Raw genomic sequence first — 19001 nt, forward strand, 5'->3', positions numbered from 1 at the left:
TGTCGCCCTTGTTGTTCGCCATATATATGGAGCCCTTTGCGCAGCGGGTGCGGGATAACCCGGCGGTGAAGGGGGTGAAGTTCGGGGGCTTCAGTCACGCCGTAAGCCTCTATGCGGATGATGTGATCTTCTCACTGGACGATCCGCTATCTGCCCTGCCGGCCTGTATAGCGGAACTCACCTCGTTTGCGGCGGTGTCGGGGTTCAGAATGAATATGGGGAAGTCAGCGGCTTTAAAACTTTCCTTAGCGTCGGGGACTAAAGCCGTATTACGGCAGAGGGTTCCGATACAGTGGTCCTCGGACTCGGTGTCCTACTTAGGGATCCAGCTGGCCCCCCACTCTGCCCGCAATGGTAACGGCGAACTATACCGCCTTGGGCTCGAAGGTTCGAGAAGAACTGGCCCGATGGGACCGCAATACCCTTTCACTGCTGGGAAGAGTTGCGGCAGTAAAAATGACAATCCTGCCTCAGATATTATACTTGTTTCGGGCGCTCCCGCTGCAGCCCCCTGCGGACTGGCTTCGGAAGATGCAATCCGACCTGGGGCGTTTCATTTGGCAGGGCCGGAAACCTAGGATGCGAAGGGCGCTCTCGATGTCACCGGAGGCAGGAGGTCTCGGGATTCCGGATCTTCGTAAATACTTTTACGCATCACAGCTGCGTTATCTCGTAGAATTGAGTCGCTGGGAGTCGGACAAACACTGGCTCTTCCAGGATCAGGCGGTGGCGGGACGGCCTCTGCAGGAGATACCGTTCCTGCGCCAAGCTCACCGTCCTGCTAATCTATACGCCTCCTTTATCGCTAGAGTGACCCTACGGGTCTGGGATGCCACAAATCTGGTGCATGGCTTGACGTCATTCCCCTCCCCGTTGACACCCATAGTGGAGAACCCGGACTTCACCCCAGGAATGGAGAGAGGGGCGTTTGAGCACTGGCGGCCGGCCGGATGCCGGGCGTTGTGCCATTTGTACGGCCCAGAAGGGATTCTTCCCTTCACGAGCTTCAGACAGGAGTATGCGCTCCCGGACTCCGAAAGATTGCGTTACCTGCAGGTTCGTCACTGGACGCTGCACCCTCAGGTGCGAGAGGCGGCGGACCGGCGACTCCTCCTGTATGAGCGCTGGCTCCTGACCCGCTCGTCCGACACGAATCTTATCAGTGACCTGTACAGGTTCCTCCAGACACCCGCCTCACACTTATATAACCCGGGAAGGGAGCGCTGGGAAAGGGAGTTGGGAAGATCCATGAGCCATGTCGAATGGGAGCAGGTCGCTTACAGGGCCAGACATTCGGCCTATCATGCCGGCCTCACGGAGACTTTCACTAAAGTTTCCACATATTGGTATTATACTCCGGAACGCATGCACGAAATGGACCATAGTAGGGAAGCCGACTGCTGGAGGGGCTGCGGGCAGACGGGAACGCTGACACACGCGCTGTGGGACTGCCCCCTACTAGCCGCATTCTGGAAGGAGGTGCTAGACAATGTGGATTCCCACTTTGACACCGAAATACCGCGCTTCCCGGCTTATACCCTGTTGGGCCTCCCAAATGGGCTGACGTATCCCTTAAAATCTCGTAGAGGTCGACAGATTGCTATTGCGTTGGGGTCGGCAGTTCAGACGATTCTTGTACACTGGCGTTCACCCACGCTCCCCACGGTCACGGGTTGGCTGCATAGATTGTGGCATGTGCTGGGGATGGAGAAAATGTCACTGGCGGGCGACGCGGAGCGGTTTAATGACCTTTGGCAGCCGTTCCGGTCCCTACTGATCACGGAATTTAGAGAATTGACCTGCCCGAGATACCTGCGACTCCTGCGGCTTACCGCGCGGGAGGAGGAGGCCTCTTGAGGTGCTGATGGGACGAATCGAAATGCAGACTACGGGGCCGAGTAGGAGTCATCGGCGGCACGCGCTGGACTGGGGGGGGAAGAGAGGGGAGGCGGGAGGGGGAGGGGGGCATCGGGAGTTGGGAAGGGCGGGGTGGGAGGGTTGGGAGGGATTGTTGGGGGTGGGTCTTGGGGAGAGTAAATAGGTATCAGAGCAGAGGGTAGCACTCCTGGACGGGACAGGAGAGCAGATCTTACGGCACGGGAGGAGTCCGGATTTTTGAGAGACGGTGACCTCTTTGGGGTCCCTTATGGTAGCTTGGGCCACGGGGGGCCACGCACGGGGCTTAACTTGGAGGACAGCCGTATAGTGCTAGGCCGCGGGAGGGAAGGGGACTCTTTGATTCTGCTTGAGGTTAATCGCGGCCGGCCCTACGGGGTTGTAGGCGGCATGCTGTGTATAGTGATGTCCTCATGACGCGACCCCTGGGTTCTGAGACAGGCTGGTCCTCCTGATGAGTAACGTGCCGACCCGCAGGGTTGTAGGCGGGAGTTACTGATGTTGTCCGTGATACCTGGTTAAGATTAATAAAAAGATTTAAACCTAAAAGCACAGCATGTTGGCAACTGGTTAATCGATTAGACCTATGTAGCGCTTTAGATCTCAAAGCGCTATGGTGGGTGCAGCAGTTACAACTCATGAAATATGGGGTGCAACTCACAAGGAGGGGGCAGGTTTGAGTGCACATTGGCTGCAATCAAACTCTTAAGATGATGGGCTGTGTGTATCCATTATCAGCACTCAGTCTTCGCTAAGTGATCTTGTTTGTTTTGTTGTTGTGTTAATACTTTGCTGCGCCCGTTTTGACTTACAACGTGCTTTCTCTTTCCACAAACTCGATGTTTGTGTTCCCTTATTTTGAGATGCTTTTAGTATTACTGTCACAACCACAACCACATGCACAACCACACACACAACCACCCAACCACACACACACTACCACACACACAACCACCCACACACAACCACACACATACACCCAAACACACACACACAACCACACACACAACAACCACACACACATAACCACACACAACCACACACACGTACAACCACACAACCACACCCACACCCACACAACCACACACACACAAACCACAACCACACAATCACACACACAACCACACACACAACCACACCCAACCACACCCAACCACACCCACAAACACACACACCCACAAACACACACAACCACACACACACAACCACACACAACCACACCCACAACCACACACACATACCCACACACAAAACCACACACACAACCACACACACAACCCCACCCACACACAACCACACACACACACACAACCACCCACCCACACCCACAACTACACCCACAACTACACCCACAACCACACCCACACACAACCACACACACAACCACACACACACAACCACACACACACAACCACATACACACACACACACACACAACCACACACACAACCACACCAAGCATTGGGACCTTATAAGTGTTTAGCCACGCAACAGTTGATGTGGTTGCACCAAGGATATTGTGCTGCATAACTAAATACTTAGAAGGTCCCAAAAGAGAGACCTATTGGCTATGCCAATGCTTGTTTATGTTGCCTATCGTATCTAAAAATAGTGTACCCAGTTGGTGTAGCTGTGACCATGTCCGGACCCGATGTTTGGTCCGCCCATGTCTCTGTGATAAAAAGCAGGTACAGCTGATGGCTCTCAACAAGCTCGGCGACCTCAAAGGCATGTTTGACAAGTGACCTTGCATTGATGATGGCACATCTAACATTCTTTCTTTCCGGAACCTTACCTAAGGTTAACTTCCTTGCCTCCAAAAGTGCAGCTCGGACAGTATACCCAATTCTATGGTTAAGGCATGTGAGTTTGCAGACCAGGCAGGTATTAGGGTTATCTCTATTACCGACTAAGTCCAGTAAAGCACAATCAGCATGCTCGCCTGGGTTCAAGTCGAGCAATTCCTTACAAGTGTAGGATCCGTATGGATTTGTCTGGGTCATGAAACAGGCGGGGGACGGGCCCTCGTCACTGTACAGGCGCAGCCAGCGGTGCACCCGCTGCGCGGATGCGCTGTAGAACTGCCTAAGTAGCTTGTCATGAGGGCTGGGCGTGTCTCAGTGGGCGTGGCTTCGTCACCTCAGCGTGATTGAAGTAAAACAGGTGGGGCAAATGAAAGAATAACGAGGATCCAGCAAACCTGCCCTCCAGCTGCAAGCTTTCATGCGTTTAGAGGGTTCTGGTAATGTAGGCAAACTAAATCACATATTTAAAAGAACGCATAAACAGAGTAAAATGGACAGCCACACAACAGGAGCCAGGCACCTCCAAAGAAGCACCGTGGTGCGATACAAGGAAATAAAATGTGGGCAAAACCAACCTCAGTCCCAGGCTGTGCAGACGCGCTGTAGAACTGCCTAAGTAGCCCGTCATGAGGGCTGGGTGTGTCTCAGTGGACATGGCTTTGTCGCCTAAGCGCGATCGAAGTAAAAACACGTGAGGCAAATCAAAGATTGTAATGTCGCGATAACAAGACTGACGCGACACGCTACGGCGTGCGCGTCAGGTCACGTGTAATGAAGCGTAAATAAATATGACGTCACTGGTGCACGTCGGCAGAACGGCCACGGCAGCAGTGACGGAGCAACCACACAGAGTGTCCCGTGTATAATTTACCACGTGCGTGGACCCGGGGTAAAAGGCCCTCACTGATACATAAGCCTGCATACACAACAAGTGGCGACGAGGGTGGGCGTGCCCTCGTGATCCGTTGCCTGCGCTCCGGTGGTGTGGCGGCCGGTGAGCATTCCCTGCTCGCGGTGTTCGTGCCCCGCGGAGTCGCGCGACGATCCCTGTGCCCCGGTACTGAGGCGGTGAGTGCAAGCGCGTCGGAGCGCTCCTGATTGGAGGTAGCACCGCGTGGGGACGTCAGCTGTTTTTCCGGCCTCAGCGCGCTGATCTTCACGTGCGCCCCGCCCCCTGCCTGCCTGCCTGCCTGCATGCCTGAGACGCGCGGAGCGCCTTTCACACCCCTGCCCCCTGCCTGGACTGCCGGTGAGCCCCTGCTCCCTCACACCATCAAGTTGGGAGTGTGTGTGGATGGCCTGTCTGGAGGGCGGCCTGGGGGGAAGGAAAATCGCCACGCCCAGCCCTAGTACAGGCCCAGGAGGTCAAGAGGGGAGAGCCATACATCATCCCCACACCCCTGCCTGACCGGGAGAGCGTCTGGAGAAGGTCACACACGGCCTGTGAGCAGACCCTGCCATCTGAGCGCCCTCACGGCCGCGAATAGGAGGAGGTCTCGCCTGGCGCAAGCAGCACACGCGCAGGAGGCCTCGCCTGGTACAGGCAGCGCACGTGCCAAGAGAAACACAAACACAAAACAACATGGCGAACATCCCGCCGATCGAGCCATTCTCGGTGGAGGGGTCCCCATCCGCAGTAGCAGCACGATGGAGAGACTGGGAGGACAGAGTGCGCATTTTCTTCGAGGCCACGAAGGTCCAAAGGGATCAGAAACGTGCAATGATAATACACCTTGGAGGAAAGGAGATTCACAACATAGTGAAGACGCTTGCGGAAAACACCCCCAAGACGCACACAACACTAATAGCGGCGCTCAACGAGTACTTTGAACCGATGGCGAACCGCGACTACGAACGTTTCATTTTCCGCCAAGCACGCCAATTGCCTGAGGAATCGCTCGACAAATTCCACGCTCGTCTCAAGAACTTAGCGGCCACCTGCGGTTTTCGGGATGAGACGGAGGAGATAAGAGGCCAGATAATACAGGGGTGCGCGTCCGTCAAACTGAGGGAAAGGATCTTGGAAGAATCCGGCAAGCCCCTAGCAGACATACTGACAATGGGCCGGACGAAAGAACTATCGAAAGCGCGCGCTGCGCACATGGAGGCGGCCCTACAAGCGCCAGTGAAGACCGAGCCGGTCAATGCGGTGGCGGTCAAGCCTAAACAGAGATGGCCCCGACGAGGACCAGGCCCGGCCACCCAAGACCAGCCCAAGTCCTGTGGGTATTGCGGTGGATCGCCCCACGCCTCGGCAGAGTGCCCAGCACGAGGGAGGAAGTGCATGGCATGTGGACGGTTCAACCACTTTGAGAAAGTGTGCCGGTCAAAGAAGTTCCGAAAGCCCCGCCAGACCGTAAACACGGTTGAGGAAGGAGGCCCGGTCGCCAGCGACATGGACGACGATGAGGAGGAAGAAAAGGTGATACACAGAGTACACATGATATGCACGGCGATACGCAGGACTAGGAGGCTGCCGCAGTGCAGCATCCGAGTGGGGTCGCAAGAGGTCACAACAGTCGTAGACACCGGAGCCAGCATCAATATCATGGCCGCCGCGATGCACAGATCCATGCACCCACAGCCGACATTGCTTCCATCGACAATCACGGTATTCGCTTATGGACAGGAGGAACCGCTGAAAGTACGGGGGAAGTTCAGGACTGTGATATCTCATGGGACGCGGTCCATAACGTCAAATATCTATGTGACCGAAGACGGGCAAGGCATGCTCCTAGGCTGCAGAGCGGCAGAAGATCTGGGAGTGGTAACGTTTGCATTCGGGGTACACCAAGAGTCAATACACCACACCTTGGAGGAGTTCGAAGAAATCTTCCACGGAATAGGCAAATTCCGAGGGAAAGAGGTCCACCTACACATCGACCCCACCGTGCAACCGATAGCACTCCGACATCGCCGCATAGCGTTCCACCTCAGGCCACTGGTCGAAGCCGAGCTGGCGAAGCTGGAAGCCGCGGGAATCATCGAGAAGGTGTCAGGACCGACCCCGTGGGTGTCGCCAATCGTGGTAGCGAAGAAACCCAAGCAACCAGGCGCGGTCAGAATATGTGTGGACATGCGGCTCCCCAACGCTGCCATCAAAAGGGAGCGCCACATCACTCCGACCATCGATGACATCGTTGGGGAAATGGCAGGCGCCAAATGGTTCTCAAAACTGGACCTACGCTCTGGGTACCACCAACTTGTGCTGGACGAAGCGTCCCGGAACATCACCACGTTCTCCACGCACGTAGGTCTACGGCAGTACACGCGGCTGAGTTTCGGCGTGTCGAGCGCTGCGGAGGTGTTCCAGAACGTAATACAAGAACTCATCGCAGGGATCCCTGGAGCGATCAACGTGAGCGATGACATCATGGTGCATGCCACAACCGTAGCGGAGCACAATGAGAGGCTGGTGCAGGTGTTACGACGCATACGAGACGCCGGCCTTACACTGCATCGGGAGAAGTGCGAATTCCTGTGCAGGAAGATCCAATTCTTTGGCTACACATTCTCGGCAGATGGCGTCAACCCAGATCCAGACAAGGTCAAGGACATAAAGGAAGCGGCCGCCCCCGCAAACATCACGGAGGTGCGGAGTTTCTTAGGAATGGTGAACTACTGTGGCAGGTTCATCAAGGACCTGGCGAACCTCACGGCGCCCCTAAGAGAGCTCACCAAGGAGTCCACCCCCTGGACATGGGACAGTGACCACGACCGAGCGTTTGAGAATATCAAACAGGCGCTCTCAGAAGCCACGACGTTAGCATTCTTCGATCCGGCCAAGCTGACACAAATTGCCGTCGATGCCGGTCCAGTCGGTCTAGGCGCAGTCCTCCTACAACGAAAGACAAGTGCGGAGGAATGGGCCCCGGTGGCATTTGCCAGCCGGTCGCTTACAGAGACTGAGCAGAGATACTCACAAATAGAAAAAGAGGCGATCGCCATTCATTGGGGGTGTCATCACTTCCACCTGTACGTCTACGGCAAACCATTTGTTGTGACCACGGACCACAAACCACTGGTATCTTTGTTTGCGGGCACCTCTACCAAGCCGCCCCCGAGAATCGAAAAATGGATGTTGCAATTACAAAATTATAACTGCAAGATCGAGTACCAACCGGGCGCCCGGAACCCGGCAGACTACCTATCTCGCCACCCTCGCAAGGCGACTCCACAAGAGATGGAGGAGGCGGCTGAAACAGAAGAGTACGTCCGCTGCATCACCGCGCAGTCGTGTCCCAGGCCGGTGTCCATGGCCAGCCTGTCCCAGGCCACCAGTGAAGATGAGTGCCTACAGAGAGCAAAAGTGGCGGTCCAAAACAACGACTGGAACCGGGCCAGAGAGGAGTGGAAGAGTTTGACGCCCAGGGCAAGACAGATAATGGAGAGCATGTATAATGTAAGAACGGAGCTGACGGAAGATGGCACAGGATGTTTATTGAGAGGCCACCGATTGGTCATCCCGGCGTCCTTAACCCAGAGAGTGGTGGATTTAGCCCACATTGGCCACCAAGGCATGGTCAAGACCAAGTCCCGACTCCGAACCAAAGTGTGGTTCCCTCTCATGGACGAGTTAGTAGAAGCCACCGTTCGAGAATGCCCTGCTTGCCAGGTCACAGGGGAGGCCCCACGGCCTGCCCCTGTTGTGATGGAACCTCGACCCCGGAGTCCGTGGTCCAAGATAAGCGTTGACTTTGGTAGCCTACCGGATGGACGGCACACTCTGGTTGCCATAGATGACCATTCCAAATATCCCGAGGTGGAAATACTAACTGTTTTGAGTGCCCAGGAAGTAATCCCGAAGCTCGAGAAGATCATGGCAACACACGGCATAGTCAAGGAAATCAGAACTGACAATGGGTCACCGTTTCAGAGTCAGGACTTCGCGGCATACCTACAGGCTCTAGGAGTGCATCACCGGCGAATCACACCTCGATGGCCGCAAGCGAACGGAGAGGCTGAACGCTTCATGAGGACACTCAACAAGGTGATACGGATCGCCCACGAGAAGCACCAGTCTGTGGAGCTAGCCATTTTCACGTTTCTACGCAGCTATCGCCAGACGCCCCACTCTACCACGGGAGTGGCACCGGCACATCTGCTGATGGGGCGGGTTGTCACCGACACCATACCACACCACCCAGAGTGGAGGCCCGAAACTCCCAATGACAGTGCCATTGACGAGCGCCGACGTGGAGCTTTTGCTCAGGTGGATGCCCGACGGCGTGCTGTGACCCCACACCTGGCTCCCGGTGACAGGGTGCTAATACGAAATCGGAGGCCAGGGGGCAAGTTTCGTCTAAACTTTGAGCCACAACCATGGACAGTGGAGAAGGTCGCGGGCACGTGCGTGACAGCCCGGAAAGGCGTTGAGAAGATAACAAGGAACATCTCATTCTTCAAGAGAATCCCGGGGCCCTCGAGGGCCGAGGAAGGACCCCAGAACAGCCCCCTGGGGCACACCCCGCCGGAGGAGAGACTCCTGGAACTTGCGGAGCCTGCGGACCAGGCGAGCGGAGGAGCAGACTCTGGGCATCAGGGAGGTGCCGCACCGCAGCACGGCCATCAGCCAGAAACTCTGCTGCCAGCCGACGCTGGCATGCCAGAGGAGAGAGACGATGGCGCAGATGGCGACTCTGTGAGTAGGGGCCGGGGTATTGTGCCAGACTGTGGGGGATCACGATATGACCTGAGGCCGCATCCTGAACCCTCCCGTCGTCTACGAGACTACGTCAAGTAAGACTGTTCTGTTTTGTTTGAAAAGTTCTGGAATCGCTAATGTTTAGCACAGAGATGATGACTACTGAGGTATTGATAAGCTCGTGTTTAAAGATACAGCAATAGGTTTGGAGTTGTAGTTGTGCTTGTTTTTTTGTGTGTTGGGGAGGAATGTAATGTCGCGATAACAAGACTGACGCGACACGCTACGGCGTGCGCGTCAGGTCACGTGTAATGAAGCGTAAATAAATATGACGTCACTGGTGCACGTCGGCAGAACGGCCACGGCAGCAGTGACGGAGCAACCACACAGAGTGTCCCGTGTATAATTTACCACGTGCGGGGACCTGGGGTAAAAGGCCCTCACTGATACATAAGCCTGCATACACAACAAAAGATTAACGAGGGTCCAGCAACCCCGCCCTCCAGCTGCAGGCTCCCCTGCATTTGGGGAGTACTGGTAACGCAGGCAAACTAAATCAAATATGTAAAAGAACACAAAAACAGAGTAAAAATGGTCAGCCACACAACAGGAGCCCGGCACCTCCAAAGAAGCACCGTGGTGCGATACAAGGAAATAAAATGTGGGCGAAACCAACCTTAGTTCACAGTTTGACTTGTTAAATCTTTAGGCTATTTGAAGCTATTGTAAATAGTTGTATTATAGTTTAGGGTTATCTGTCAGCGTGAACAGTCTATCTTGGACTGCACATTAGTCCTCCATGGTCAAGTGGTCATATGCAAATATCAAAAGATTGGGCTCGACATCTACGGCTACGTAGCTTTTAACCATATGGTGTCTATGGGTTGCCCCTCATCATGTCCTATCTTAAAGTAGCATAAAATATCTGTCATTGTGAGTTGAGATGGGATCAACAGAAAACATGCTGTGGAATGGCTTTTCAAGGTTCGCTTCAGTCCTCGTGTCAATAGCCACTCTATAATGCTTGGTGGAAATATGCAATGATACCCAAATGGCAGCCTTTCAGATCTTATTTGTGATGTCTTCAGTGGTGGCAGCTTTGTATATGGTGCAACTGGCATTAATGTCTCGGGCACCAGGCTCCTTAGCAGAATGGTAACTTAATGCTGTGCCTCCCAGAGCCGGTCTAAACAGACTTTTCGATAGCAACCTCACTGCAATAGTGGTCAATACACCATCCCCTCCCAGGGGTGAGTCATCCTTACCCCCCCCCCCCCGCCCACATAACTGCATCCTTTTCACCTTATAATAACTCCACTGAAAACGTGATTCGGAGCCTTAAAAGGTCGCAGTTTATTCAAAACATAACATGGTTGTATATTTCGCAAATCATCTGGTCTGGTCATTCATAAGCCTCCATGTTATTGCATAATTTTTTTGTATTTGTACATTTATTGTCGTTGTTTGCTCACGGACCGTATATTTTGCGAGGTGCCCCTTCTGCTGGACCTTTGGGTCTGCGGTTCTAGGCTTCACCTTTCTACTGAATTTTGTGGGCGTCCGTCCGGACCTGCCCGGGCTGCAAGGGCTGTTCCGCTTGCCCTGGCCCTTTGATGGCCACTCGCTTGCTCCTCAGGGCCCCTGCCGTGTGGCATCCCAAGGACCCTGTGTGAGGGTTTCATCTACTCTGCCTGTGGCTGTGTCCTGATATTTAGCTCCCGCAGTACCCCTGCCTTGAGGCATCTCAAGGGCCCTGTGGGAGCACCATCTACTTTGCCTGCTGCTGTGTGCCGTCATTATCTCCCTCAGTGCCCCTGCCATGAGGCATCCAAAGGACACTGTGTGAGCCTTCCATCTGCCCTCCTGCGCTCACCTTACCCTTCGCGTCGCTATTCCCGGATGCCAAGGCTCCCTGATCCTGCTTCGGGGCTACCGCCGCCCGCACCGACCCTCCGTGATGTGTGAGGCCTGACAGAGCCATACCTTCCCTGCGATAGCCCTTCGCTAGCCTTTCCACAGGTCCTGGGCTGCCCCGTTTTGGTGCCGCCGTGTTGGCGTCAGAGGCCTCAGGGAGGCCTCCATTGTTTGGCCATATTTCGTCATCGCCGATGCCCCTCGGTGTCCGCCGCCAACTCCTAGACGCCGCGGATACTCTTCTGGATGCTTCTCGCAGCAACTTGATTTCCCGATGGCTCTCCTCTGCAGCCGTTCCGTACACAATGCTGCTTCCTTTGATGGCGGCGGTGGCGATTCCATGTTCCCCTTGCAGGGGAGGGGGGTATGTCTTATTTTTTGGGCCTTGTGCCCCTATTTACCCCCCCCCCCCGCCTTCTTGGCGCCTCGCCCCCTGATTGAGGGGAGGGCCGTTAGCTACCCTGGGGCGACCAATCCCACACAATTCAACTCCACACATTTCCAATCCTAACCACATAATTCGACACCAAACCACATAATACAACTAAACAAAACATTACACAACACACCACATAAATCCAATCCACACCACTAAATTCCACATCGTGTTACGAAATTCAACAGCACACTACGTACATAAACTCCACAACACAAAATATCATTCCACATAATTACATTCCATACCACACAATCCCACTCCACATAAATCCATTACACTCAAACCACATAGTTTCTAGCCACATAATTCCACAGCACTCCATGCCACATAATTCCACTCCTCACCAAACAAGTCCACACACCATACAATTACACAACTAGTCCAATACAACCCACATAAATTCCATAACACATAGGTAAAGACATTGCCATATATACAATACCAATTGCTCTAAATCAAACAAATGCGAAACCGATTGTATTTTCAATGCGCTCCAGCCGCTGGTTAAAGCGGTATACTAAACTATTCACTTACACATGAGAGTGCAGTCCATTTTTTATTTTGATGATTCGAGTGCGCGCCGTTGTCCCTCATTTATGTCTCTGGCCACTCTTTTTCGCTGCTACAACCGAGAGGTTCCCCGTCCTGCGCTCGTCATGCTGGGCATGGACTCTGCTCCCGCACCGCTCGGAATGCCAGAGGAAACTCAGAGGGCATCGGCTGCGGGCGACAGCTCTGTAAAACAGGACACCCCGCGAGAAGTACCGCCGAAGCCTGGGACCTGCTAGTGCTTGACCCTTGTTTGCGATCGTACCAAGCCCCGTGAATGACTACCCAACCAGAGGAGGGATGGCCCCGCCTGACGAAGTTTGTGCTGTCCGCCTGCGCGGCCTCGGTGGCAGAGCTAGGTACTGGCATTTGACCCCAGAATCACTTCCCAGCAGCACCTTGCAGTAGGTTGCTACTAGGAGTGAGATCTGCACACAGACATTTTACAGTGTCCCACTATGCGACACCCCGGGCTTTTTTCATGTTAATGTTGGGGTCATAATAAGAAGGTTGTTGCATTGGATAGAAGCCTGTTAAATTGTTATTGAACTCATTATGCTAAAAAACGTTTTAAAAGTTGAACAATATCAACACACTAGAGGACTCCTTTAATGACACACCTGTGATCTTCTGGGGCCTGTTTCGTTTGTATGTGTATATATGTATTCATGCATTGGCAGTGGAAATCATATGGCTCGATAGTACCTTACTTTGAGCAACTGTACTAATGAACGTACATTAGGAAATGTTGCTCAAAAATGCAGAAACATGGCAGATTGTAAGCTTCACTCGGAAAGTGTGCTTTTTTTGTGTCCACAACTAAGGAGAGGCACTACGGAAGGTGCGTGACGCCATGGATTTTCTAGGGGAGACTCGCAGGTGTGAAAAATAAAAATTTTGCCGTGGGGAAAGCCTGATTTTTTTTTTTATTTTTTATTTTTAAATGTGATCACACTGACAATATTTTGTTTTTAGAAACAGGCACTGAAAATTAGTTTACTTTCTTTTTTTTTTTTGTGTGCAAAAATCACAATTCGTTTGAAATTAGCATTTTTTTCAAATTGAATAAAGTAAAACAATCAATGGTTGTGAGGTTGCACTGGTGTGGCTGCAGCACTAGCTGCAAACCATTCAGCACACCTGACCCTGTAAGAATGCGCAAATAGCCCTCAAAGGGCACGACAGTGCAAAATTAAAAAACAAAATCAGAAATTCAGCACTGTTAAATGTTAAATATGTTAATACAAACCGCATAAATCTCCGAAAGTTACCCATTATGGTATGCAAAGCACAATGCACACCATTAACATGATGTTGCATACCGAAACTGGTCTAAAATCGGCGCTTCTTTTTTTGAACCATAACTAACCTTTAACTGTTTTTTTTATTTTTCTTGAACTGAAAAACAGCAGCAGTGCATCTAGGTCATATTATACATATATATCGTGGGTTGGCCGGCATTCCAGCAACTACATTACATGTCTCCATTTAAAATCACTTTATCAGTATCAAACATGTCAACAAGTTTAAGTCTTTCATGCCGTAGTTCAATTGTTGGAGATAGGCAAATGTCCCCCCTGTATCTGTTACACATTGTCCCCCCTGTATCTGTTACACCCACCCCATTTGCGATCCCACTTCCTTGGGCATCCCCTGTATTTAAAGACGTCTTTTTCGGCCACCATTGCTCTATCCATATCAACTGCCCAGTCACGGACCGTATGGATTATCCCCACCCCTTATATCTGTGCAGTGTTACGTTTCGCAATGGCCCAACCCAATGAGGCCCATGTTTTCTCAGTTTGTGTAAGGACTGTGGCATCCCAGATGTTTAGTAGGCAGAGCTGTGGGGAGGCTTTTAGAGCCTTTCCCCCCCCCTCCTTCCCCCGCCCTTTCCATTTGCTTGGTAATGCCATCCTAATATGTCCGCGCGGCCGGGCAGCCCTAAACGATATGGAAAAAGGTCCCGTGTTGATGACATTGTCTAAGACACAGATTGTCCACCCTTCTACCCATTTTGACTAAGACCCCAGCGTCTAGGTAGACGCGGTGTAAAATCTTTTATTGGACCAGGCGTAGTCTCATGGGGATAGCCACCTCTTGGTGAGAGGCCAGTGCGTCTCGCCAGTCATCATCGTCAAGGTCTCCAAAGTCCGCCTCCCAATATTGACTTAGGCATACTAAGAGATCCGGGCAGTTATTCACAAAAAATTTTATACGTGAGGGATATGGCATTTTTGTTCATGGGATCGAGTAGTAGCCTGTCTTCCAGTGGAGAGGCCTTGGAAAGTGGGTCATCCCATGGCAGGTCTGGCCTAATTGCGTGGCTGACTTGTAGGTATCGAAATATATTTATCTGTGCAAGATGATATTTCTGCTGAAGGTCTGCAAAAGTGGCGAGCCCCCCCGAGATCCACATGTCCCCAACCTTTGAGATGCCAATAAGGTCCCATTTATCAAACCCGGGGCTAGTGCTGAGGTGACCCAGAAGATCAGATTCCCATCTGGCTCGTGTGAGTTTATTATGCCAGCCTAGTTGCCTATTTACCCCATGCCACGTGTCAGTAGTGCAGGCGGTGAGCCCCGTAAGGTTTAACTTCCAGGGATTGGTGTACAGTGCCCTGTTGTAGCCCCCCTGTCCCATAAGCCACCAGTCAATACGGAAATTCGAGTCTTCATGGGCCCGATGTGCCCATCTGTTGACCGCAACCAATTGGGATGCTTTTTTTATTTTAAAACAATTTTTATTGGTTTTTTCCCCAACTATTGCAGCATGAAATCAGCGTTACATACAGTAATCTTGTGCAAGAGAACTAGGCAACTTAGGACAGTACAGGAGAAAGTAGTTCCGCAGCATTGTCGTCCCTAACACCCCACCCCGCCCCCTCTCTACCCCCACCCCCCTCTGTCAGTGTGCCCGCATCGGACCCCCCTCCCGCCGAGACATATAGCGCCCCACGCAGCCAGGGAGCCGAACTCAGAATTATGGGATGAGCCCCATCAGTGTTCTCAAAAGGACCAAAGGCTGCACGCTGCCACCCACATGCATACCACCCCGCGGCTCGACTACTCTGCACATCTTAAGAAATTGTACAAATATCGATGTCTCTCGGAAAACCAATTGGAATGCTTGATAGTAAAGTCTGTCAGGTAGAGCAATGCCCCTGTCATACGACCCCGCCATAAGTTTTTTTCATGGCAATCCGAGGAGCTCAGCCCTCCCAAAGCAGAGCGCGCACTGCACTTTCTATGTTGGTGAAGTAGGTGTCAGGGATTTTATTGGGGGCGTTCTGCAGTACATATAGGCAGCGCGGCAGCACAAGCATCTTAAATAGGGCCGTACGTCCCAGAAGAGTGAGGGGGAGAGAGCGCCAATGTTTGACATCAGAACTGTTTCTTTTTTGTGTGAAATTATATGTATGAGAAGTCACAACACAAGAGGCGAAACCTCCGGTGGGTCAAGATATCCCACCTGTCCGTCAACACTAGTAATAAATGGCAAATTAGTCTCCGCTTATCTGCATGTGTGGTTTATCTTACTTTTGGTTTCTTTTGTAGTGGTTAGAAACAAAAATATTTCACCAGAACAAGCACACAATGGCCAACATTTGAACACTGATATTATCAAGATCACACCATGGACTACATTTGAACACTGATAATATCTAGGGTCACCACCTTTATTTGAAAAAAAAATAATGGCACTGTTTCAATATCACCATTTATCTATGTGAGGAGTTTTATATAACACTGGCAAGACCTGAGGGTATCTGAGCTCTTTACAAACATTGCTAAAGGCAGTGTTAGATAACAATGATTGGAAAGTAAAATCAAATAAAGCATTTCCTGTAGAGAAATAAACATAATATACAGCTTAGGGAAGCGCTTCCAAATGAGATTCAAGTTCTGTGCTAAGCGTTGGAGCCAGGAGGGCCAAGGTCCCGATTTAACAGATCTTTTAATTGTCTTTTGAAGCTCACAAAGAGTGGATTGATCCTAATATATACTGGGATAGAGTTCCAGATTTTGTGTGCATTGCCCGAGAAAGAGTGTGCTAGGCTTTTATTTTGGGGGGGGGGGGGGGTGTAGGGGTGTGTTGAAGCAGAGTGTTGGTGCTCCTTAGATTTCTTGTCTGACATGCCTTTGTGAGTTTAGACGCAAGGTAGGCTGGTATCCCAGAGTGAAGGACTTTGGGAGTGAGGTAAGAAGTTTTGAAGCTGCAACAGGCTTCAATTAGGAGCCATTTTATATTGTTTAAGGAGGATGAGATGTGATCATATCTTTGACTCCAGTGACCATCCTTGCTGCAGCATTTAGTATGGCTCTTAGGGGGGCTAGGTGTAATTTTGCGGTGGCTGTAAGGGTGGTAATCCCGTAGTCCAGTCTTGACCGAATCATAGCTTGCATGGCGGTTTTGAGATCATTCGGAGGGAGGAAGGGCTAGATTTTGTATAGGAGTTGTAAGTTGTAGAATGCACTCTTCACTGTATTCTTTATGTGTGGGCTCATGCTCAAATTTGGGTCTAGGGTGATCCCCCAGAGATTTGACAGTCAGCTAGAGACAATTTGCAGTTAAAAGCATCAATGGTTTTTAGCCACTCTTGGACCTTGGTGGTCTGTCCGTTGCTGGATAGGAGGAGGATTTCTGTCTTATCCTGGTTGAGTGTCAAGTGGTTGAGTGATAGCCAGTTTTGGACTTTTATGAGAGTGGAATTAAGCCGTCGTAAGTCCTCCAGTGAGGATATTTCTAAATAGAGCTGGATGTCATCTGCATAAAGGTGGCAAGGGATGTTTGCTTGTTTGAGTATGGTGGTGAGGGGTTCCATGTAGATATTGAAGAGATTGTATGACGTTAGATCGCATTCCGTTCCAACGCATGCCTTTACTACACGTGTTACAATGTGAATGCCATTACCATGCATCACTTTTACCACGAATATGCGTTTCACACGCATACCTTTACAGTGAATTTTGTTGTAAAAGCATGCATGTTAAGGGCATTTTCGTTGTAAAGGTTTTGCCTGACCCACCTCCTAAAACCAGTCCTCCTATCCCCGCCAATCCTTCCTTTTTTTAAATACCCCTGTGCGACCTCACCCCAGACACCAGCCATTCTTAAAACTACCCTGAGCCCTAGAAGCGGACCCCTACCCCCAAGCCGTAAAAAAAAGTATTAATTAATAAAAAATCCCCCTTACCTCTCCACAACGTCATCTCTACAGCTCTTCTGAGGTGCGATGTACGTTGTTCGGAGGAAGCGGAAGGGTCCGTTTCCTCTAACGACACTGATAGCCTATACAACCCTTACCACACACATACCTTTAAAATGTAATTTGTTGTGAAGGTATGCATGGTAAAGGCTAACTGTGCACACTCTTACCACACACATACCTTTTATTATAAATACCTTTACAATGTAATTTGTTGAAAAGGTATGTGTGGTAAAGGCTATGCATGGTAACGCATGTGTGGTTAAGGCTATGCGGGAAAGAGGCGCTTTGTAATGGCTGTTTGCCCTCTGAACATTGTTAGATCCCAAACTGTACAGCCCTAGGTGGTGCCACAGGAAGCAAAGAGGCAAATATCTGGAGGTGGTGGAAGCCGCGCTTTGTAATCAACTGTCTGCCTCCATTCGCCTATCTGTTATGTGCGGTGCCCTGACACTAGGTTTGGTCCTGGCATTTGGTTGTACTCGACACGTTAAAATAAATTCAAAAACGTATTCCAATGGTGCTTGTATGAACCCGATTTGGCAGTGACAAGCTGCTTGAGGTTGTTATAATTCCACATTTGTAAAGCGCAAACTTAACACCCCTAAGGGTATCCAGTTGCTGGGGGGCCGTCAGGGAGATTAAGTGAGCTATTGCCCAGTCACATGATGCTGAGCTGTGCCATTGCCAGGCATCAAACCATGAACCCTGCACTCCGGAGTCAGCCGCTCTGGCCGCTGCACCACACCTCTCCCGTCAATGGTAACACTAAATACTCTATGCCCAGTTCACGTTAGATCTCTAGTGTGAGGCTCATCACAGGTTGCTCGGGCTCCCCTATATTCACCCACTACAGCACCTTGATAAAGGCACAGCAAACGAGTTCTTGCTAAGCTGTTCGTTTGACATTTGCAGAGGCAGAATAGAAGATAGAAATTAGCACATTTGGAATGCACAAAATGTGTTTTTTTAAATTTTTTTAAAAAATTTTAAATTTGGAAATGGAATTGCAGAAAAGTAAAATAACCACAGTATGGTGTAATTGGTGTGTGCGCTGATCTCTCAGGTGAGTAGTCCGTGGTCCATCACTGGATTGCCTTGAAAAGATGGTGAACACCTGCAGTTTTGTGAGTGGGTATTCACACACTTTTTTTGTAGGTCACATTGTTACCTTTGATACATCTGGATATTTGTGTCCATCTGTGGACTCAAGTATAGTATTGGAATAAGTAGGGAACAACAAAACTTGTGGAGTGTAGGGTAAAGGAATATATATTTGGGAAAATAAATATTTTCACTGTGAGGGAAGGGAGTAAGTAAAATGTTTTAAAGTGAAAATGCACATTTTCGAAATATTTACTTGTGTGACTGTAATTTCCACATTTGCTCATGTGTAAATGCATATTATGCATGCAGCTTCTTTTTTTTTTTTTTTTTTTTTGAAAAACCTTTATTGACGTTTCAATCATTTACACGTATGGGCCTACAACCCCCCGGGGCCGGCCGCTAAGCAATCAGGACAATAAAAGCACGTGTAAACACAG

General features: G+C 50.8%; 1 protein-coding gene across 2 annotated transcripts in view; it reads left to right on the plus strand.

The window, feature by feature from the left end:
* Nucleotides 1-19001, plus strand: part of SLC25A27 (solute carrier family 25 member 27) — a 267214-nt gene that overhangs the window by 122337 nt on the left and 125876 nt on the right. Inside the window, exon 1 of one of the 2 annotated variants that reach the window (XM_085610547.1) lies at nt 12303-12606. The exons of the other annotated variant lie outside the window; for it this stretch is intronic. Coding sequence (XP_085466673.1) covers nt 12525-12606 — 82 coding nt within the window. The 5' untranslated portion in view covers nt 12303-12524. Of the gene's footprint in view, nt 1-12302; nt 12607-19001 lie in introns of those variants that run through there. 2 annotated transcript variants of the gene reach the window in all.

Source organism: Triturus cristatus, chromosome 6, assembly GCF_964204655.1.
Source record: "Triturus cristatus chromosome 6, aTriCri1.1, whole genome shotgun sequence".
NCBI classification, from domain to species: domain Eukaryota; kingdom Metazoa; phylum Chordata; class Amphibia; order Caudata; family Salamandridae; genus Triturus; species Triturus cristatus.